The sequence below is a fragment of the Phlebotomus papatasi genome, chromosome 5 (assembly GCF_024763615.1).
Source record: "Phlebotomus papatasi isolate M1 chromosome 5, Ppap_2.1, whole genome shotgun sequence".
NCBI classification, from domain to species: domain Eukaryota; kingdom Metazoa; phylum Arthropoda; class Insecta; order Diptera; family Psychodidae; genus Phlebotomus; species Phlebotomus papatasi.
In genome coordinates, this window is record NC_077226.1 from 1,830,052 (window position 1) to 1,851,623 (window position 21,572).

At 33.5% G+C, this 21,572-nt stretch overlaps 1 protein-coding gene across 4 annotated transcripts in view; it reads right to left on the reverse strand.

Annotated features, from left to right (window-relative positions):
* Nucleotides 1-398: 398 nt before the first annotated feature.
* LOC129808769 (RNA-binding protein MEX3B) overlaps nt 399-21,572 on the reverse strand; it is a 41,306-nt gene continuing 20,132 nt past the window's right edge. For 3 of the 4 annotated variants that reach the window (XM_055858608.1, XM_055858610.1, XM_055858609.1), the window contains exons 3-5: nt 8,071-8,318; nt 7,496-7,995; nt 399-804 (exon numbers count right to left, since the gene is read on the reverse strand). In XM_055858608.1, the coding sequence (XP_055714583.1) occupies nt 567-804; nt 7,496-7,995; nt 8,071-8,318 (986 nt within the window). In that variant the 3' untranslated portion in view covers nt 399-566. The remainder of the gene's footprint in view (nt 805-7,495; nt 7,996-8,070; nt 8,319-21,572) is intronic. The other variant, XM_055858613.1, reaches the window with a different exon arrangement.

Below are 21,572 nucleotides of genomic sequence, written 5' to 3' on the forward strand. Positions count from 1 at the left end.
TTGTTTTTTTTTACCACTAAACCTTTAGGAGATCTTTTGAGTTGCTTGTCTTTTACAATAAGAATTTTTTTTTAAATGTGAGTTCCTTTTTTTCTCCACAATATAAGACTAAGTCGTTACAATATAATGCTTAATTTATATCGATCTTGGTAGTTTTCTTTTATTTTTTCTTTAAGTCATCTTTTAATTTCACTTTTATACAAAAATATCGCGCATTGATATCTGGGGAAATGGGGTAGGAATATCGGGAAAATCGTAAAGGACAAAGGGACGGGACTATCGAAGGGATTTTTGCAGAATTTTATTTTAGTTTTTTTTTTCCTTTTATAATTATGGGATTATTGGTTTTTATTTGAGGATCTCTCTATCATTTTTTTTTTAGAGTTCTAACTCTGTTGTTTATTTTTTTTAATTTAGTTCTCAGCCTTCAGTGGTGTCATTTATTTATTTATTTTTATTTTTTTTTTTAGTTATTTCGTTGTGTGGGTGGCCCAATTGAAACCTCTATCCTAGTTGGCTGACAATTCCCATGTTTTTTTTTTTGCTTTTTGCTTTTTGTCAGTGGTCTAGGCTATAATCCGAATGGCCTGACTGACGGCCTGACTGCAGACGGGACATAGGGCATCGCCAGGTGCACAGATCCGATTGGCGCATTCCAGGCAGAACATATTGTGACCACAGGGAACAAGAGCTCCAGTCACTTCCTTATCACCGCACATCAGGCACTCTCGTTTGGCCAGGGGAGCCCCACTTAGTAGGCTGTCCGTTGGACTGGCAGATACCGATGGTGATGACCTGCAACCCCTTTCAAAAATTAATCTCAAATTTCATTCAAATCATCATCTGTCATTTTGCTTGAAAAATGGATTACTTTTAATAATAATAATAATAATAAAAATGCTGGTACAACATTCCATGAAGGAACTAGGCCTTCCCGCAAGGGGATTCCTAGACATTATTATTTTTTCTTGTACAGGGATGAGGTTATCAGTCCCATGCTTCGTGGAATCAAGTGCAGTGAAGGTCACTGGATGCAATCCGAACACCTTTTAACGCCAGAAAAATTTCTGGTGACCCAGAAACGTGATTCGAACCCGGGACACTTGCATCATAGACCAAGTGCTCTACCACTTTACCCATTGAGTGCCCTGTAGTCTGTAGTACGTGATGTAGTACAAAAACTATGCCAAAAATGTGACGATCAATTTCGGGTCGATCAATAATGCAGAGTAAAATAAACATCTGCTGAATGTTATTTTAACATTTTCGGATTTCTCTCAGTCAGTGTAGAAGAAATCCTATCCCTATCTCTCCATTTTCCTTGTAATTATTCAGATTTTCCTCAAATATCCTCGAATATATATATTGAAATATATCATTTAAAATTAAAGTTAGTTCAAGGTAACGGTTTAGTAAAAGGGAACGACTATAAACCTGGCTGTTTATAAATACAGAGAAAAAATGATGCTTCCTTAAGATTCACTGAGCCTAAACCTGAAAAAACTGACCCATCCCATCCGCGGACCTACGCATATCACTGGGAATTGCGTTGAAGAGCGCAACGCCCTTTACAAACAGTGACCGGTAGAGACAATCACTCCTGACCTTAGGCACTATTAGCTGAATGTTAAAACAAAGAATAATTAAAGTTGAACCACAGATTAGCGCTAGTCTAGGGTTAAAGTTAGGTCGGGATTAAATATTTTTTCGTATGTTCAAACCTGGAATAAGAGCTTGACAAAATCACTTTTTTTACATGGCAACCCTATTTTATGGCATTTATAGCATGACCAAAATGTCAAAAATGTAAACAAAAGTTTGTGTATTTTGTACAGTTCCAAAGAGTTTGTGAGGCAGAAATGTCGCAAATTATTATATTAAAATTGATAAATTCTTCAAAGTAGCAGTGTTGGCTGACAAAAATAGAAAGCCTTCCACAACTTTCCGTGAAAGACTTCATCCGATGGAATATTATTCTGATTACGAGTTCTGGATGAGGTATCGATTCATTAAGACTAGTGTGTTTCATACATAAATTGTCTCATTAAGGAAGATGTTGAAGAAACTCGAGGAGATCCTCTCTCTTCAATGGATAAACTGTTGATAACACTGCGATTCTATGCCACGGGTAGCTTCCAAAGAGTGTTAGGAGATTTAGTAAACATTGACCAATCTACAGTATGAAGAGCAATCAACGAAACTTCTTTGAAAATCGCCAAGCTATTTCATCGTTTTGTCCGTCTTCTGACTGCGGAGCAGCAGCAACAATACGTAGAAAGTTTTTACGAAAAATTTGGATTTCCTCGAGTGGTTGGGCTGATTGACGGAACGCATATACCATGCAAATCTCCTGGAGGGCCTGATGCTGAATTGTTTCGATGCCGGAAAGGACATTTTTCAATCAATTGTCAAGTGACTTGCAACGCTGATATGCGAATAATGGATTTGGTAGCGAGGTAAATATTTTTATTACTCTTCTTACAATTTTCTTTAACCAGAAATAAAAATAACCATTTTCAGGTGGCACGGATCAGCTCACGACCAAACTATCTTCAATTTTTCAACTTTGAAAATGAAGTGCGAGGAAAATTATTTTGGCCGTTATTTTTTGTTAGGGGACAATGGCTATGCTAACAAGAGTTATCTACTGACTCCACTTTCGAATCCACTCACGGAACAAGAAAGAAAATATAACAGGATACACAAGACTACTCGCAATTTAGTCGAACGCTGTATTGGAGTGTGGAAAACAAGATTTCCCGTTTTACAAACGAAGTCTCGCCAAAAACTGAAAAATACTTTGAAGGTGATTACAGCTACCGCTATTTTACACAATATTGCAAGGGATTTAAATGAGCCATCTTCACTACCCCCGGAAATACCTCTACCAGCTCTGTATCAAGAAATTCATCCAGTTGTGAGAAACCTGCATGAAGCATTGCCAGACAATTCAACTAGAAATGTAATAATTAATATAATTTAAAATAATTCACGTAGAAAATGGACTTTATTTTTTCTATGAATGTCCGACAGAATTCGATTGCAAAAGCTCCAGTTTCAATTTGTAATAGTCTTTTTTCTGTTTGTTAGCCTCCGCCTTATTCTTTGCCGCTTCGATATTGACTTTAAACTCTTCTTCGTTAGCTTTTCTCATTGCAGCCGTAGTTTTCTTCAACTCGACAAATACCTCAAGTTTTGCCCTTTCAATCTTGTTTTGCCTCCTTGCACGCTCGCTTTGAATTGCCCTCTCTCTTTCACGTCTAAATTTCCCAGAAACAGGATTTTGAAGATTTTGTACAGGAGAATTCATCTGCGATATTGGGGATCGAGAAGGTTCACGTGTGTCAGTTTCTGGATTACCTGGTTCTTCGGTTGTAGGAGGAACGTCATAATGAACATCACGCTCCACGGAACTTTCGTCGTCTAAGTAGGCTTCGATTGGTACATCCGGTGTCTCTGGACGATTGATAGAATTTGGTTCATTGTCGAAGTTCGAGGAGACTGTTTCTCCAATTTGGCACACATCTACCATTGGAAACACGTTATTTGAGGAATCAATATTGTGCAAAGGCTGGACGCTCTTCTGGATGAAAGATAAAAAGCAATTTTGATCGCTCGCTCGAGGCACAAAAGAGCCTCCTCCAGTTGCAACTCGCTGTAGACGATCATTGGCCAAGTTCTTTCTGATGACACCTACTTTTGATTTCGAGGCTGCTTTCAGTTGTGGTACAGTCCTTTTTTGTTCAGCAGACGCATTAAATTGGGTACAAATTCGTTCCCAAGCTTGGAGTTTTTGCGAGTTTGTAGTACTGTTTGTTTTCTTGGAGCCCAAAATCTTCCCAAACCGTTTGACGATTGCAAAAAGCAGTTCTTTATCCTCTTCGGAGAAATTTTTGCTTCGCTTTCTTTTCTGAAATGGGACAGAAAATAAAATATTTCTTATAGAGAATTCAATTAAAAACAAAATTATTAGCAATACCTTTGTTTGCTCCTGTTGCGCCATTTTGACAGCTCTTATTCCATTGTTATGCCAAAAATTAGACCTCCGAAATCGGGGGTCTAATTTTTGGTTTAAGCGTTAATCCATTGTTTAAATTTACCCTATTCCACGTTCAAACATTAGAAAACAACAGTTCATCCACAGATTAACTCTATACTCCGATTCAACATTCAGCTGTATGTGTTCCCGAACCCTGACCAAACTCCACCTCACCAGAAGACTGTGTATCAAATGTAACCAACATATTTTCAACATAATCAAGCTATTTCTAAAAAATATAATATATGAACATGCTGAAAGTATATTAACTGAAAATTATATGCGTTATATATCAGAAAAATAACTAAACTAAAAATTGTTTAGAAAATATCAGTTATTTTCTATTAATATGAATAATACATTTTATTTGATAAATTTCGGTTAATATATTGGTATTTCCTCTTAAAAATGACGACTAAATGTTTTAAGATTCATAAACAAGTCATACCGCAAAATCATACAACTTTGTGCCACTTTTTCATGTTTTTCTTGAATATTTTCCAAATTAGTTGAGATATTTAAATGAGACTTTTATCCAAGATAACTACACATCTCTGGAATATAGCCCAATGGTAGAAAAAAATCCAAGTATCTTTGGACAAGGAGGACAATTTTTTGTGATGTGGCAAAAAGTTTAAACGAAAGTTGTGCAAAGGAAAATGGTCAAATCCGGTCCCGGAATCGCCACGAACGGGACCTATGTCATTGGATAGACATTGGTATAGGTAACAACTTTTGTTCTGGGACCAATGTTCTAAACCATGGAGCAACAGTTCTAGAGCATAAAAACTATTTCTTAGAATGATGAAGAATGATCAAAAGTATAGGGGAAAGTGCTCTCCCTTCGAACGTTCATGCCTTCGAATAATGTGAATTTTCTTTTATTTTTTGCTAAGAGATTTACATATTTCTATTAAATATTAGTTGGCTTATCATCAATTGTTGATAATTCTGTGATAATTTAGTGTAAATCTCTTAGGAAAAACAAAAGAAATCCACATTATTCGAAGGCATGAACGTTCGAAGGGAGAGCACTTTCCCGTATGGGCGCTGGTTTATCTTCATACAAAGATTAGAGTAGACAAATTTTGAAGAAGGTTGAGAAAAATACCGGGACCCAGAACGGTAAACGCTGGGAGTCCTTGTAAAAAAGGTCTTTATCCTTCCAAAAAATCGTTGCTTTGACTACGAATTATACAAGAACTGCTAAAGTGATCTTGATGAAATTCGGCATAGGGTCAGTGTATGTTTTAAACTTTTTATTTATTCATACCACCCCCTCCCTCTGCCCCCCATTCTGATAGCTCTCATACAAAATGGGGTCACTTTACCTTATAACTCCTTTCTAAGAAAAGGTAGAAAGCTGAAATTCAACAAGGGAACAAAACTTATGGAAGACTTTTCAATCATGGATGTTAACCCGCTCCTCCTTCACCCCGTAATACAGGCTTCAGATCTAAGAATTAGCCATATGGCTTATCTTCCCTAATTTCTTATCAATCCAGATATTTTGGAAAATTATCAATTAAGGATGGACATTATGGGCAAGTGATCCAGTCAATTTTGAAAAACTACTAAAATTTGTTGCTATTTTGAATTTTGAGATAATCGGGAACTAGGCTAAGCCTCAGGTCTGAAGCCGGCATAACCGTATACAAAATGAGAGCATTTTGACCTCCTTTCTGAGAAGAAGTAGTTGGTTTGTTAAAGAATGAGAAAAAAATGAATAACTAATAATGTCAACAATAATTTTCTAGATTGTATATACATTTATATTTTATAGACATCTAATCGAATTACAGCTTTCTGTCTCTTCTTAGAAAGGACTTAGAAGGTAAAATAGTCTTATTTTGTATGGGGGCTACCAGAATGGGTGATATACGAAGGGTTTGGTCTGTAAGTTTAAAAAGTTTTCTTTAAGCCTTGTTCCCATGCTGTATTTCAACTTTCTATCTTTTCTCAGAAAGGAATTATAAGGTGAAATGCTCTCATTTTGTATGAGGGCTACCAGAAAGGGGGACAGAGGAGGGAGATATTATACATGGTTTAAAAGTCTTCCCTAAGCATTGTTCCCTTGTCGAATTTCAGCTTTCTACCTCCTCTTAGAAAGGAGTTATAAGGTAAAGTGCCCCCATTTTGTATGGGGGCTATCAGATGCATGGATAAAAAGTTTAGGTCATATACTGACCCTATACAGAATTTCGTCAAGATCAGTTTAATAGTTCTTGCGTAATTCGTTGTCAAAACAGCGATTTTTCTGAAGGATAAAGACCTTTTTACAAGGACTCCCAGCGTTTATCGTCCTGAGTCCCGGCAATTTTTCAATCTTATATCAGTACCCACAAAATGCGCCTACTCTTGTTTGTGGCGATTCTGGGACCAGCGCCCATATAGCCTTGACTATTCTCCTTTAAAAAAAAGTTTTTTTCTTTTCTTAAAAATCAAATAAAATTAAATAAATACAATAAAATAAAACATTTGAACATATTTTTTTTTAAATAAAACAGAACAGCCTATCCTCTGTATTAAAGTTTCCTCTAAACATTTATTTATTTAGTCTTTCAAAATAAAAATATATATATATAAATTTATGTAGGAAAAAGCGGTGTGCCTTTGAGTGCAGCAGCCTTTGAAAATTTATGTTTTTCTCTTATTTCCCAGAACAAAAATTCTATTTTCTTAATCGAAGTTAATAGAAAATAGTTGTATTGACTATAGTTTAGAAAATAGGGTTTTTGCTTTGGAAAATACAAAAAAAAAATTGAAATATTCAAAGGCTGCCGCATTCAAAGGCACACCACTTTTCCCCATATAAATTTTCCCGTTTTCATTAAAACATTTTATATACATAACGAAATTTCTAGAAATTATTTTTATCGCGTAAATTTTTCAGAATGAGCGTTAAAAGAATCCGTCTTTGGAATACAAGACATGTCGTATGACTATCCGCAGACACACTTTGGGCATGATTCATGATTTCTAATTAGTTAGACAAATACAAAAGTGGTAAGAAAAGTTACCTTCAACTAACGTATCACTATCGTCAGTGAATTTATCAAAATGGTAAGTTGTAACGTTTCGCTTACGTCTTTATAACGTGGAGGTTATTTCCCATTTGGAAAGTACAACGTGCGGAAGCACCAAATAGTTACTATGATCATTCATTCAATACGTTATGATCATTCATTAAGTAAAAGTCACCTAAATCTACATTATATATTCTTCTATTCTAAACCTCTGTTTAATACTTATAATATACTCTGAATTAAAGATGTAGCAATTAAATCAAAATTGGAACACTTACTTAAATTGTATATATACCTGTACTTTTAATGGAATAAATATAAATTAAAATTAAAATTAATAACGTTATACTGATACATTTTTTCCCACTTGAAAGTTAAATCCATTTTTCATAGCAATTGACATGGGACTTTGGGGGGTCTATAAATTCACCTGGATTCCAGAAGAGATGACGGTTGCATTGACCAGATGCTAGGTGAGTCTCCGAGTCCTTCATCGAAGTCAATACTCTCGCCAGATGATAAATTCTTCCAGATATTGATCAGTTCGGGCCTTGTCACCGGTCCCGATTTCGAACTGGCCGTTGAAGCAGCTGATGACGTTGATGCAGACGCCTCTTGAACACTCTGTCCCTCCAGATAGCCAAACAGTGAACCAAGACCATTTTTGTAGAGTGATGCAAGCAGTTCTGGTGCTGGATCATCACCCAATAAACCACCAAGACCATTCGTTTGGCCCGTACGCAAGGCAATGTGGGCTTCAATTTGATGTCTAGCCGCCTGAACACTATCCGGAAGGCCTGTCACCTCAAAAACTGGCTCTTTGTCACGTGACGGTGTCACAATGTACGTATGTGTTTGCTGTTGAATGTGCTTTATGGTGGCCCCCTTGGGCCCAACAACTAGGCCCACAACACGATATGGCACTCTCACCTGCAACAACAAAAGAAAAAACAAGACCCCGTAATCGTCTGTAGACTACGTCCTCGAGATGGTGTAGGACCTTACCTGAATTGTCACATGTCCTGGAATATTGATGGCTGGACCAAGAGGTGTTCCCTTGGCCCCTACAACAGCAGCTGATGGCTTTCTAGATGCTCGGATCAGACTGAAATGTTCAGCAGCTGACAGTATTTCACGTTTTGCCTTGGCTACATCTTCCTTTCGGCCCGTCACAACAAAAACAGGTTCCTCCCCGCGAACAGGGGTCTTGATGTAGGTATTCGTTTTGGCCCGCAACGCCTTAATCTTACAGCCTACAAATATACCAACAAACAATTAAAGATTTTTCAATTAAATGTTTAAATTCAAATATGAAATTTCAAAATTTATCAAAATACCGGTAACGATTAACTTTAAGGTTTACACTTAAGTCACTTCATACCTTTCATGAAGTGGTTACAACCTGGAGGGGTACAGAGCACCCAAATATCTATCTTAATATAATTTAGAGTTATTTCTTTTTGAATTCGTAGTTTAATCTTTTTTTGTTAAACTTCGTAACAGTGTTGTTACTATGGCTCACAGCGCAATGAAGTCCTACTACTTACGTTCCTTGGATACCAGCCTTTCCTCTAATATTCTCTTGAATAGAGGAGACTGGGGCAAGGAGTTACTCAAGTATGGAATACCAACACATTTTTCCCGTATAATATATGGAATCCATGAAATCACTGATCAGATTCTGATAGAATCTCAAATAGAATCCACACAGAATCACTAGAATCAATTGGAATCACTGGAATCAAATGGAATTACAGAATCCCTCTCATTTGCGATTGCTGTCATTTTGACAATTATAGACCCTATCACTCTTAGAAAAAATTAGTTCCTACAAGATCGCAGTTATTAGAACTATAAAATATAGTAAATATAGACCCAACTATATATTTAGTTTGGGTAACTAAATGAAATAGTTGACCACAGTTAGTTAAAGTATCCTTTTCATTTAGTTATCACAACTAAATCAAAATAGTAATGGGTACTATAACATATTAGTTTCAATAACTAAATAAATGGGGTTGATACCCATCTTATTGGCTGTAATAACCATACACAGTAAAAAATAATTACTACGATTATCGCGTGTAATGGGAGAGCATTGATAACTGTAGTAAATTTGCAACGATTATCGTAGTAAGCAAAGTTGAAAAGCAAACTGAGTTGAATTTTTCTTAAACAATTGTACTGAAATTACATAAAATATAAAAAGAAGAAGAATGAGTTTAAACGAAATTAGTTGAAAGTTGAACTTTTTGCTGCGATAATCGATTGAAAAATTACTACAATTATCGATGCTCTCCCATTACATGCGATAATCGTAGCAATATTCAATCAGACGTTGAATGAAGTTTATGCCATTTTGTTGCATCAAATTATTACTATTATAGTAATTATTACTACTATTTATTGCATGTGGGCTATTACCGAAGGCTTAATTTTACTAGTTCTGCAATTTAATTGCTTCCCTTTCAATTGAAAGTCGATATTTTCAGTGTTTGTTATTCGAAATTTCAACTAGTTCAATTCAACTAATAGAATTTAACTAGCCAATTTCATTTCTTTTTTACTGTGTATCATATTAGTTGTGGTTACTATATAGCATTCATTGTGATGCATATGTCTTATTAGTTGCTTAAAATTCGAAAGAGCTTCAACGCATTACTAAAATAAAAACCACTCTTTACTTTTGGAAAAGTAGTCATAACTTTATGAAAATATAGGCCCATCTATTTACATTGGTTGTGAGAACTAAAAGGAATTAGTGACTAATATTAGTTGGGATAATGATTTCATTTAATTAACACAAGCAAATATAACACTATGCAACACGGTTTTTTTAACGGAGATCTCACATGGTACGTTTGATAGAGTCAAGTCCCCTGATTAAGAATCTGGTCTTGGTTTTGCTCCTATACGTAACAATTTTTTTTTATTAATACTTTTATATTTTTTTGTTTTGCCTTACATTGTCCGTTATATCTCAGGTTCAAGTGAACGGAACTTGAAAAGTGTGGGTGCGTTGGAAAGCTCATTAGTCGAGCTTCAATTTTGATTATTACAAAAAACCTTGTAAAACCACTCCTTCGGGGTGTAAAATTGAAGTTTCTCTAAAAATTACCAAAAAAATGGTCCTAAAGTGAGGTTTTTCTCAAAAATTTGTATAAAATAAACTAAACAAAATATTAAAAATCCAATGATACCAGGTGATAGGCTTAGAACTACAATTTTGTTCATCTGAGACATCGCGCTCCGATCACTCTAAATGCCTCATTTGTTGGAAAATCACTATAAAATACCCTAAGATTTCTGCAAGACCAATTTCTCAGAGATTAAGTAAGAAATATCTTTTTTATTTTGGATGCCTTAATAGAGGATTTTTATAACATTATTTCTATTTATTTGATAGAGTCCATCCTCCTATACCATTTTTTTTTAATAATAGTGCTTTGATCCGTTGGTAAAGGTCATTAGTTGTGCTTCAACTTTGCTAATAACAAAAAACTTTGTAAAACCACTCCTTCATGGTGTAAAATTAGAGTTTATATAAAAATTACCAAAACAGTGGTCTTAAAATGATGTTTTAAAAATTTGTATAAAATAAACTAAACAAAATATTAAAAATCCATTGACACCAGACGATAGGCACCACTTAGGACGACAATTTTGCTCATCTAAGACATCGCGCTCCGATCACTCTAAATGCCTCATTTGTTGGTTTTTGTCGTTTTCCAAAAATATAAAATCCCTAATTTCTGCAAGTTTCTCAGAGATTAAGTAAGAAATATCTTTTTTATTCCTTAATATTTTTTAACATTATTTCTATTTATTTCCATCCATCCATTTATTTTAATTCTAGTGCAGTTTAATTTCAATATATTCTCGTATAACACTGCACTAATTTCATTTTCCCGCCGTAAATAAAATGCTAGAAGTACAGTTGATTAAAAAAAACTTGAGAAAAGTAAGTTCAAAAATTCTAGAGAGACAAAAACCGTGTTGCATAGTGTTATACATTGCAGTATCCGAAACTGTGCTATTTATCTTGTCGCCACTGTATATTAGCATACAACGGCTAAACACTTTAAATATCAAATACCCCTAAATGTATACAAATATTTTTCTAACTGTAAATTTGAAATGCATTCCTAAGCGGCATTTGATATCTAAATAATGTTTGTCTCAAATGTAACCAACATATTTTTAACGTAATCAAGCTATTACTAAAAAATATAATGTATGAACATTATGAAGGTATATTATCTGAAAATTATGTGCGTTGTATGCTATAAAAATAACTTAACTAAAAAATGTATAGAAAATATCAGTTATTTTCTATTAATATGAATAATACGTTTTATTTGATAAATTCGAGTTAATATACAGTAGAGTCTCGCTATAGGCCATCGCTCTATAGTCCACAATTTATCGACCGTTGATTTCAAAACACTGATTTTAAGTTAGGTTATGTTTTTTAGTATGCGACATGCATAATTATTTTAATATTTTTGGCAAACTTTATTAAGTAGTTGTGATAATTGTGATCCATAATGAAGAGAGCGTGGACAAGTACCACAATCGCAAAGAAAGTGGAAGCCGTCGAGCAATTTCAATACTAAAAATCGTTGATAATTTTAAAAAATTACATGGACTATAGTGCGACCCAAGTGTCAAATTTGAAACCAAATATGGACTATAGCGAGACTCTACTGTATTGGTATTTCCCCTTAAAATTATGACTACATGTTTTTATAATCCATAAATAAGTCATAATATAATCCACTTTTGAGTGAAAATGTGTAAATCTATGTCGAAAATATCGAAAGTATAATTACTTTACATATTCTTGCTGTTATGTTCACATAATGTCGTTAAATTGTATGAACATCATGTTTTGATATGTTTTAGTTACATTTGTTCTGTAAAGGAGACAAGTTATGTCCAACTTGTGTTCTTTTTATATAACACTGCCAGTTTGTCAAAATCGGCTTTATTTACTAATCAGAGATATCACCCTGAGTTCAAATTTGTGAAAAAAGTGATGTGTTTCACAAAATTAGAGTATGAAAGTGCATCAATGTCAGCAGTAGAGCGGAGTACTGAGTTAGAAGTGATAAAATTTACCAAGATAAGGATAATTTACGGATAAATAGTCAATTAATACTGTGTTTGTTTGCTAAAAATTTCTTTCTTTAATTGCAGTGTATAGCGAAAGTGAAAGCATTCGAACACTTTTCTAATCATTTGTTGTAAAACTGAGTTGCAGAAAATGTGCCCAGAAATGTCGAAAAAGTTCACCAAAATCATAAAATTGGTCTGTTTTGACACTTGATGTTGTGTAGTTACATTATTGTTGTAAAGAATCCGTATTGTAAATATAATGTACGACATAATGTAAATAAAATAACAAAAATCTGTAAAGACGTATTTTCTTCCGCATTTCTTGCTCTATCAGGTTATAATATCTTAATTTTATTTCATCGGAACTAAAATAGGATTATGGCGTGGAAAATTACAGAAAATAGGTGATGGAAAACTCAATTTAATGGAAAAGTATACAAAAAACATTGATGAGTACCGATATTTGTGCAGAATTGTGTTTAAAGTGATATATTCTATCAATAGACTCAATAAAAACCTGAGATCTATAAGTTTTTTTTTAATGATATACTGGAAAAAGCAATAAAACCACATAATTTTATTTTCTTTAATTTCCCAGCTTTCTATTACGAATTTCAAGTCGGGAATATAATATTGTTCACTAAAATTGTATCTTCTAACGGAAAACACTCATTGCATTAAAGTTTCATACGCGATAAAAGTGCACGAGGCATACAAAATGTTACTGAATTGTCGAGGACAAATAATAATTAATTCGAGGAAAATATTTGAGTAAGTTTTAAAGAAAAATTCCAAAGAAATGACAGCTCTTCAGCCGATAGTTATAATACTGACATTACTGAGTGATTATATTTTATTTAGTCATAATCGATACATTTTGCCGTACATAATGCCGTGATTATATATAAAATAAAAATTTGTTATATTTTGGATGTAAAAATTCCCCATTCACCCGAATATGGACCTCTTTTATGCGGTTATATAGAAGAAATTTGTAAAATCTTCGACATTATTTTCTTGCAGATATCAGACATCTCTACTCATTTATAGCGTTAAATGCCGCTTGGGTTGTGTATCAACTGTTTGGTACTGATGCCACCTCGTTAGATCCTACAACTTTTTGACCATTGCCACAAAATTAATTTTCAAAAAAAGTAGGGGGAGGTGGGGCTACTTTGAGTTGTGGGGCTACATTGTTATACGTTTTTTTTTCGCATATTTCTAAAGGGAACTGGGTTTTAACATGATGTAATTTGGATAGACAAAGCAATTGTGGATCTAAATAAAATAATTGTAAGGACCAGCTTTATTTAGAAATGCCTGGAAGATGCCTGAAAAATCACATTTCCCTTTGAGATGCAGAAAAAGCCTGTTTGGAACACTTATAGACGGGGAAATTTCTTTTAAGAATGCATCAATTGGAAGGTTATATTGCACTCTGAAAAGTCCAAAAATAACAACAACAAAAAATGAGTATCATTTAAAATTCCGCAAGAAATGGAAGGAAAATGGTCTTTAAGAATTATTTGCAATCCAACTTCTGAATTGTAGTATTTTTTCTTGTTCTGATTTAGCAACAAGGATACAAAAAAAAAATTAAAGAAAATATTCCTTTCTAAGAAAATATTTCTCCTTTGGAAAATTTTGTAGTGAACGAGCTTTCCATGTGTATTGGACTTTTCATTCTGTCTCTCCGTGATGTATGAATGTATTTGGGGAAAATTGTATTTTCCGAGTTCAGTGAACTTTTCTGTTGAAGAGGCGAGGCGGGGGGGGCAGAGAGAGAAGACAAAGAGAGAGAGAGAGAGAGAAGAGAGGAAAATTTGTGAAGGGAAAGCCGGGTGGGAAAGGGGAAAATAGAGAAAATTGTCATTTGTAGTGGTAAGGAATGCGCATTTGGTGAAAAAGGCAGCAAAAATAGCACCTAAAACAGTGTCTCTCTCTCTCCTTTCAAATGAGGGAAAATTCATTTTCTTCTGCCTTTTCACATCGAAAATAGACACATGAGAAAATGTTGGCTTTTCCACACAGACAGAGAGAGAGAGCGAAAGAGAGGGAAAGAGGAAAATCTTAGGATACAAACTTTCCTTTCTCTGCACCAAAGAGAAAAAAAAAGAAAACCAAAAAAAAAAACAACACGGCGGCAATTTTGGCCGTTTTTCCGCATTCCAGGGGTTGACAGTGCCGCCGCGGTTGGTCCTTTTTGGGCGGCGGCACCGGCTGGTTTTTCTCGTGCAGCCGGAAAAGCTGAGGAATATATTTGAAAAGGGGTTGCCATAGAAACAGGCGCGCGGATCGAAAAATGGGGAGCAAAAACCTTCACACTTTTACGCATTTTCCTCCCTAACCCCCCCTCCCCCCCCCCAATACACACCCTTTTCTCTCTCTCGTGGAAAACTACAACGAAACTTTTCCTATTTATTGTTAAATCTTTGAATTTGATACACAAAAGCCAAAGAAGAAAATTTGCAAAAAAAAAAATAAAAGTATCAAGACAAAACCGATTTAAACCGATTTAAACCGATTTATAAAGCACAAAAGTAAATTGTGATACTCATAGAGCAAAAACGGACCTATCCTAGATCCTATTTTTTTCTATTCAAAATAGCTCATTGTTGCTTTTAAGGAGAATATTTATTGTTTAACAGATTTATTACATTTGCTGAAAATCGGTTGAAAAATATGCACTCCCCAGAAACCTTTTTTTTAACCCTTTAAAATTTAAAAATAACCAATGTGGAAAGACAGAAGAATTCCACAAGACAATTCCACGGAAAATTTAGTTAGTCTGAGATAGGGTAAGTGTGCCAAATTCCGGCCAGCTTGCAATTTCGGCCACCTTTTTTGTTCCTCGAATTTCCATGCATCTTTAGTTTTTACATACTCCAGAGATTATACAATGCAAAAGAATAACAAAAAACGTAGCATCGATAAACGAGATGACGTAAAAAAGACATTGAAAAAATTCCCTAAGGGCAAAGAACTATGAAAATGAAGGTGGCCGAAATAGGGTACCAAAGCTATGTCTACATTTTTATTCATTTTAAAATGTATTAAGAATTATTTTAGAGTAAATAAAGACGATAAACTGTCTACAACGTTCTAAGCAACACTCCTTAAAAAGAAGTAATAAAAAAATCAATTTCTATTAAAGATATTACATTTCAAACTTGAGACTTTGGCGCTTGCATGCAACTATGCCGAAATTTGGCACACTTACCCTAGTCCAAGTTTTGCCAAGATTTGCCATTTTTAACCTAAATTATGAATTATCAAAAAAAAAAAAAAACAGATTAGGGTGGCGGAATTACTTATGGCCAGTCTATACTTGTGGCCACTTCGTAGATATCTTCAATTTTTTCCCCCAAATTAATTTCGAAGAACCACAAAATTAGGAATATTTTATGTGCTATCATTAAATGAACTGATTTACTTTTATATTTTTGTAGAATTTTAATTATTTTGTAGGAATTATTTCACTGATGCGGTAGACTATCAAATATACGTCATTCGTTAAGAAATTTACTAACGATCTCATAATTTTTAATGACTAAATTTTATATCTAAAATCAAAAATATTTAGGGGAAGTGCTTATAATTTTGGACAGTCTGCTTATAAGCATCGAAGTTCCAAGTTTGAAGTGCGATATTTTCTATACCAATTGACATTTCTTGTTACTCTCTTTTCAGAAGGGTTGTTTAGAAACTTGGCAAGCTATTTATCGTCTTATTTTTACTAAAATTAGTTTTAATACGTTTAAAAATGAATTGATAAGTAGAGGTGACCTTGGCTCTTATTTTGGACAACTTGGTAATTAATTTTTACAACTTGTCTGTAAATGTGGACAGATAATCCGCCTCAATAGGATGCCCATTGTTCTTCATTTGATGAACCAATCTTACCAAGTCCTCTTCCTGGTCATGTAAGGGAAACGTGGAATGTCACAGAAGCCCGGAAACTTTCCATATCATTCATTAAAGTGAGTTGACTTCGATACTCCAAGTACGTGCGGATTCGTTCATTCCCTGACCTTTCCGGGAGCCTTTCAAGGCATTTCTCGCTACATCTCTTTCGTAGAGATGATGCTCCTTTGTTTCTCCAGGCATTTGTCCAACCTAGTCATCACAAAAACTAAAACTTCACGAAATTTCGTGAGAAAAACACCTGTCCAAAATAAGAATCATCACTTCACTGGTGAATGTCTTAAAAAATTTCCCATTTTTCACACGAAAAATATAATTCACAAGGCAAATCTCACTTCAGGTCAAATGTACAAATCATGAGTAACGTGAATCAACACAATATTCAATGAATATTCAATAATATCACTCAAAAACAGCGAACAAACTTTGTTAGTACTTCACCAAAACTAAATAAGACTGAAGTAAGCCACGAAGTTCTGTCATATTTCTCGTAAGCAATTGCTCACACTGAATTTTCAACAAAGCAATTTCAACTCAAATCATATTCAAAATTTAACGTATTTAGTGTTAAAATCTTCCAAAAAGAACAAATATTTAGATAGAATTCATTATTCATCAAATATTGGAATAAAAATCCATCATTTTAATCAATTTATTTTTAGTGTCCAATTTTACCCGCAAAGTGTCCAAATTTAGAAACTGTCCAAAATTATGAGCACTTACCCTAGTACTATTTTTCAAAACTTGTTTTCTTAGTAACTATGTTTTCATTTACCACTTGATTTTGATGATTTTTTTTTAACAAAAATTATAAAATAAAGACAAGGCCATAAGTTATGACTAGGGCTGGAGAAAATATGCAAAAAAAAATCTTCAAAATATGCGACATAAAAATGCATGAAAAATCATATAACATGCAAGAAAAATATGCATTTATTTGATTTATTTTTTAGCCAAATAAGAGTGTTTTGTAGAACTTTGACATAAAAACCTTTATCCATTGAAAATTTACTTTTTATTAGGATCTGACTCCAGTAATCATTTCGCGTATTTTATTTCTTAATGGCTCCGGCACACCTTTTAGATCAGGAAAATTTCATGAAATCGAAATTCGGATCACCTTCTTTCTCACGTGTTTTGCATATGACTATCTCATTCTTTCGCATACCAAATTCGATTGAGCTAAATTGAATTTGGAGTGATGTTTTAGAGAAGAAGAAGAGTGCGAATTGCAAACAAACTATTGCAATTTTTCTAAGATTTCAGACAATTTTTGCATTTTTAACTGCCTAATTGTCTTCTGGAATCATTCATTGGGTTCTTAAAATTGTGCCTCAGTCGTGAAAAATGAGGAATAATTATGGAATAACAGAAAACAGAGGAAGCATCATGTAAATTAGAAAAATTGACGATGCAACTCTTGGACATTTGCTGAAGAGAAGTAAGCAAGTCGGTAGCGCAGGCAGAAAACACGAGACCATCAACGCAAAGATTATGGGTTCAAGTCTCAGACTCTCTCTTATTTTTTTCCTTTTTTTCTTTTTTTTTCTTAGTTTAATACCGAGACATATCGCAGATAATACAAATAAACCGAACAAAATTGCTCTACAATCAAAATTATAGACAGGAAGCCATTTTATAAAATTGACAATACACAACTTTGCCAATACACAAAATTTACAACCATAGCGCTCGTGCAAAAATTACCAATCGTAGTGGTTGTAATTTTTTTTACTGTGTACGTAAAGATGTCAATTTTAGAGGAAAATTTTAGAAAGTGTTGAAAAAACAATAACTTAATAAATTAGCTTTTTGTTAATAAAATCAATGAAAACTCATTTTAAGATTTTTCTTGTTTTTTTCTTAGTTTAACACAAAACAAAAAAATGTGGAAATGTTAATGGGGAAATGGATTTATGAGTCCTTAAAACTATTCTAGAAGTCTTACGAAATTAAAGAAAATTAATATTTGTTTTCTGTTGAGAATGTCGGAACGTTTGCATTTTACAGTACTGTCTCGCTATATAAGGTAAAGTACCCTTACTCGACCGGGTTCCTCTATTCGACCGGTGGGTGAATTTTTGAATATTTGATGGTGAATTTCATCAATTTCTATGAATTTGTCACTGATTCGTATTATTTAAAGAATAATTGACCTATTAATGTTAGATCATACACAAAATATTATAAAAAATATAATTAAATTGAATAAATAAATCTACCGGTCGAATAGAGGAACCGGTCGAATAAAGGGTACTTTACCTTACACAGTTTGGGTACTGTTTTTGACAGTTCTCTCTCTGAATATGCAAAACTTTTTTTGAAATTCCCAAAGGTTTTTTTCTTTCTTTTTATTAAATTATCATTTTTTTATTGTTCTAGAATTTCCCGTGTTATTTTAAATATTAATATGAGACAGAAAAAATAAAATTAAGAAAATTAAAAACAAGAAAAATTAGTTACCAAGAAAGTAATTGTCTTTATTACTTTGTCAAAATGTAAACAAATTAATTTTGAATGCAACTGACACAAAAGCTGTGCATATAGAGAGTGTGCATATAGAGAGACAGCACTGTATATCAATTTGGTATTCTACGTGATTTTTTTTTGCTTTGAATTCCATGTTTTTCCAAAATATATGAGTTTTGAATGTTCTGACACATTTGTGATTTGCTCATATGGTGTATGGCGTGTATGGTTTGCCGGGTTTTGTGGAAATAATTTTTGTCCAGTTGAATTTTGTGGCAAAAAAATTGTGATATAAACAGAAACAACATCTAATATTAGTTTAATTGATAAAAATAGTCATTACTGTTAACAATTAAACTAATAATTTTGATATATTCCTAACATTTTATAGAAATGTATTCGCATGAGATTTTGGCGCGAGTCACGAACAGCTGATTTTTGACATAACCTCCAAAAAGTATCTACGTCATCAAGGGCGTACCCAGGATTTCAGTTAGGGGGGGGGGGGCTAAGTCTCAAATTTTGTTGGCGGGGGGGGGGGGTACATAGGGTAAGTGTGCCAAATTTCGGCATAGTTGCATGTAAGCACCGAAGTCCTAAGTTTGAAATGCAATATTTTTAATTCATATTGATATTTTTTGTTACTTCCTTTTCGGGAGGGTTGTGTGGAACCTTCAAGACTAATTTATCATTTTTATTTTCTTTAAATCACTTCCTAAAATATTGAAAAATTAATAATGATATGGACATTGCTTTGGGTAGTATTTCGGCCACTTTGTGTGAAATTTCGGCCACCTTTTTTCTGACCACATTTTGTGACGCAACGGATAGAAAATTTCAAAATGTCAAACGGAACGAGTTTAATATTTAGTTTAATACGTTTATATGACCCACAAACCCTGAGATCTTCCGTGTAATTTGTCCCGAAGACCTGAAGAGTAGCATCTCAAAATTACGCGCAGATTCCCGTAGCAATTTGCCCTTCCTGAACTCTTCCAAGGCCTTTTCCACATCATCTTTTTCATAGAAGCGATTGCTTTTTTCTCTGGACATTGTGGAATTCAGAAATTGAAAAAGAAAACATAAAATGAATAAGAAATTTAGGAAAGCAAAAGATGTGGCCGAAATAGGCAACACTACCTTACTGTAGAGACGCTCACAAAGTATATACTTTTTTGCGCGAAATACAGGATCCAGCTGGGAAATTTTACCCGAAATTTAAAGATTAATTCACTATTAACATAAAAAGAAACAATCTTTAATGAAAACTAATCAATTTTCATGAAAAACACCGAAGGAAAACCTTCTGCACTTCACCACAAATCAGAAGACTGCTAAAGACACAATCCATCTGTCACATTTTTTGTAAGACTCTTTCCACACTGAGTTTTTACAACACAATTTAAATTCAAATTACACCTATAATTTAACTGTCTTTGTGTTAATACATCCTAAAATGAATAAATATTTGAAAACAAAATGAATTCATTGACTATTCGAAGATTACATACATAATTTTAATTAATTTATTTGCATGGCCGAAATTACACTCAAAGTGGCCGAAATTAGAAGCTGGCCGAAATTTGGCACACTTACCCTAATTTTTATTTTGAAAAAATAAACATAAAAAATAAAATGAGATAAAAAGTATCTATATATACAAACTGGTTTTACTTTTCACGAGAGATTAGCCTATGCCCAATTTGTAGGTATTGGTTAAGGAACGATCATCAGTGTTCCTCGGACTAGTGCATTGTCTCCCATGTTATTGGCCAAACAGAAATTTTAATTTTTAGAAATAATTCGCAACTTTTTACCAAATAACTACAGCAAGGATGCATTCCATTAGTTCAACTACCCGAGAAACATCTGATAAAGCACCTTCCGATCCGTATAACACAGTGCATTTTTACTATTACACCTATCTTTATTCATTTCTCGACGACTCATTAGCTAACAGGAAATATTTGGTTTTTGGATTTCAGATGAACTTATTTCAAGAAATCTTGTCCATCGAAAAGTAATTTTTTTCAAAAAGGTCTCCGAATTCCGAAAATCAGATCCCTACAGCAGAATTTTTAAAGGAAAATTTCAGAAAATATACTTTAAATGTTGTGCTTTTATATGCCTAAGGGCTTGAATTAAATAAACTTTCTATTATGTTGGAAAAAATATTAGAGAAAAATATGCTTTTTTTAGTCAGTTTGACCTACGTAACCCCTTAATGGGTTACATGGATCATGCAGCCTAATAACAGCATGTTTTCTTTCATTTTCGTCAACGTATAATAAAAGTATTTTAATTAAAGCCCTTAAGTATGTAATAAATACAACAATTGAACTGCATTTTTTTTTTTTATTTAATCGATTTAACCTTTACTCCTTGGAACTTGGCACCTAATTTTTGGAAACGTCTTTTTGAGAAAAACTTTTCGGAAGTCACGATAACTCAGAGTGGATTAATCTAACGTCAAAAAAAAAAACATTTCTTATTAGACTATGAGTTAAACTAACTTGAACCATGGATTTTTTGTTGCTTTGATAACAATTTATTTGGCAAGACGAAACAAAAATACGCCGAAAATAATATTTATGTATTAAATTTTCCCAAAAACCCAATTTAATCTTTCTTTCAAAAGTCCTCAAGTTCAAGAACGGGTTTAACTCATCTGCTAACAGGAAAAAAACGGTTTTTAAGGTCAAATGACTCTACTCTATGTAATCGTTACTAACGAAAAGTATGTTTTTTCAATAAACGTTTCCGACAATCAGATCCTAACGGTCGAATTTTTATTTATTTTTTTTTTGTAAAAAAATAGTTTAGATGTTATGATTTTATATGCCTATAGAGGAGCTTGAATTAAATAAATTTTTTATTATGTTGAGAAAAAAAGTTAGAAAATATGCTATTTTTAGTCTTTTTGACCTGCATATAGACCCTCAACAGATCAAAGTTCAAAGTCAATATACGACCTCAGCTTTAATTACATATTCTTA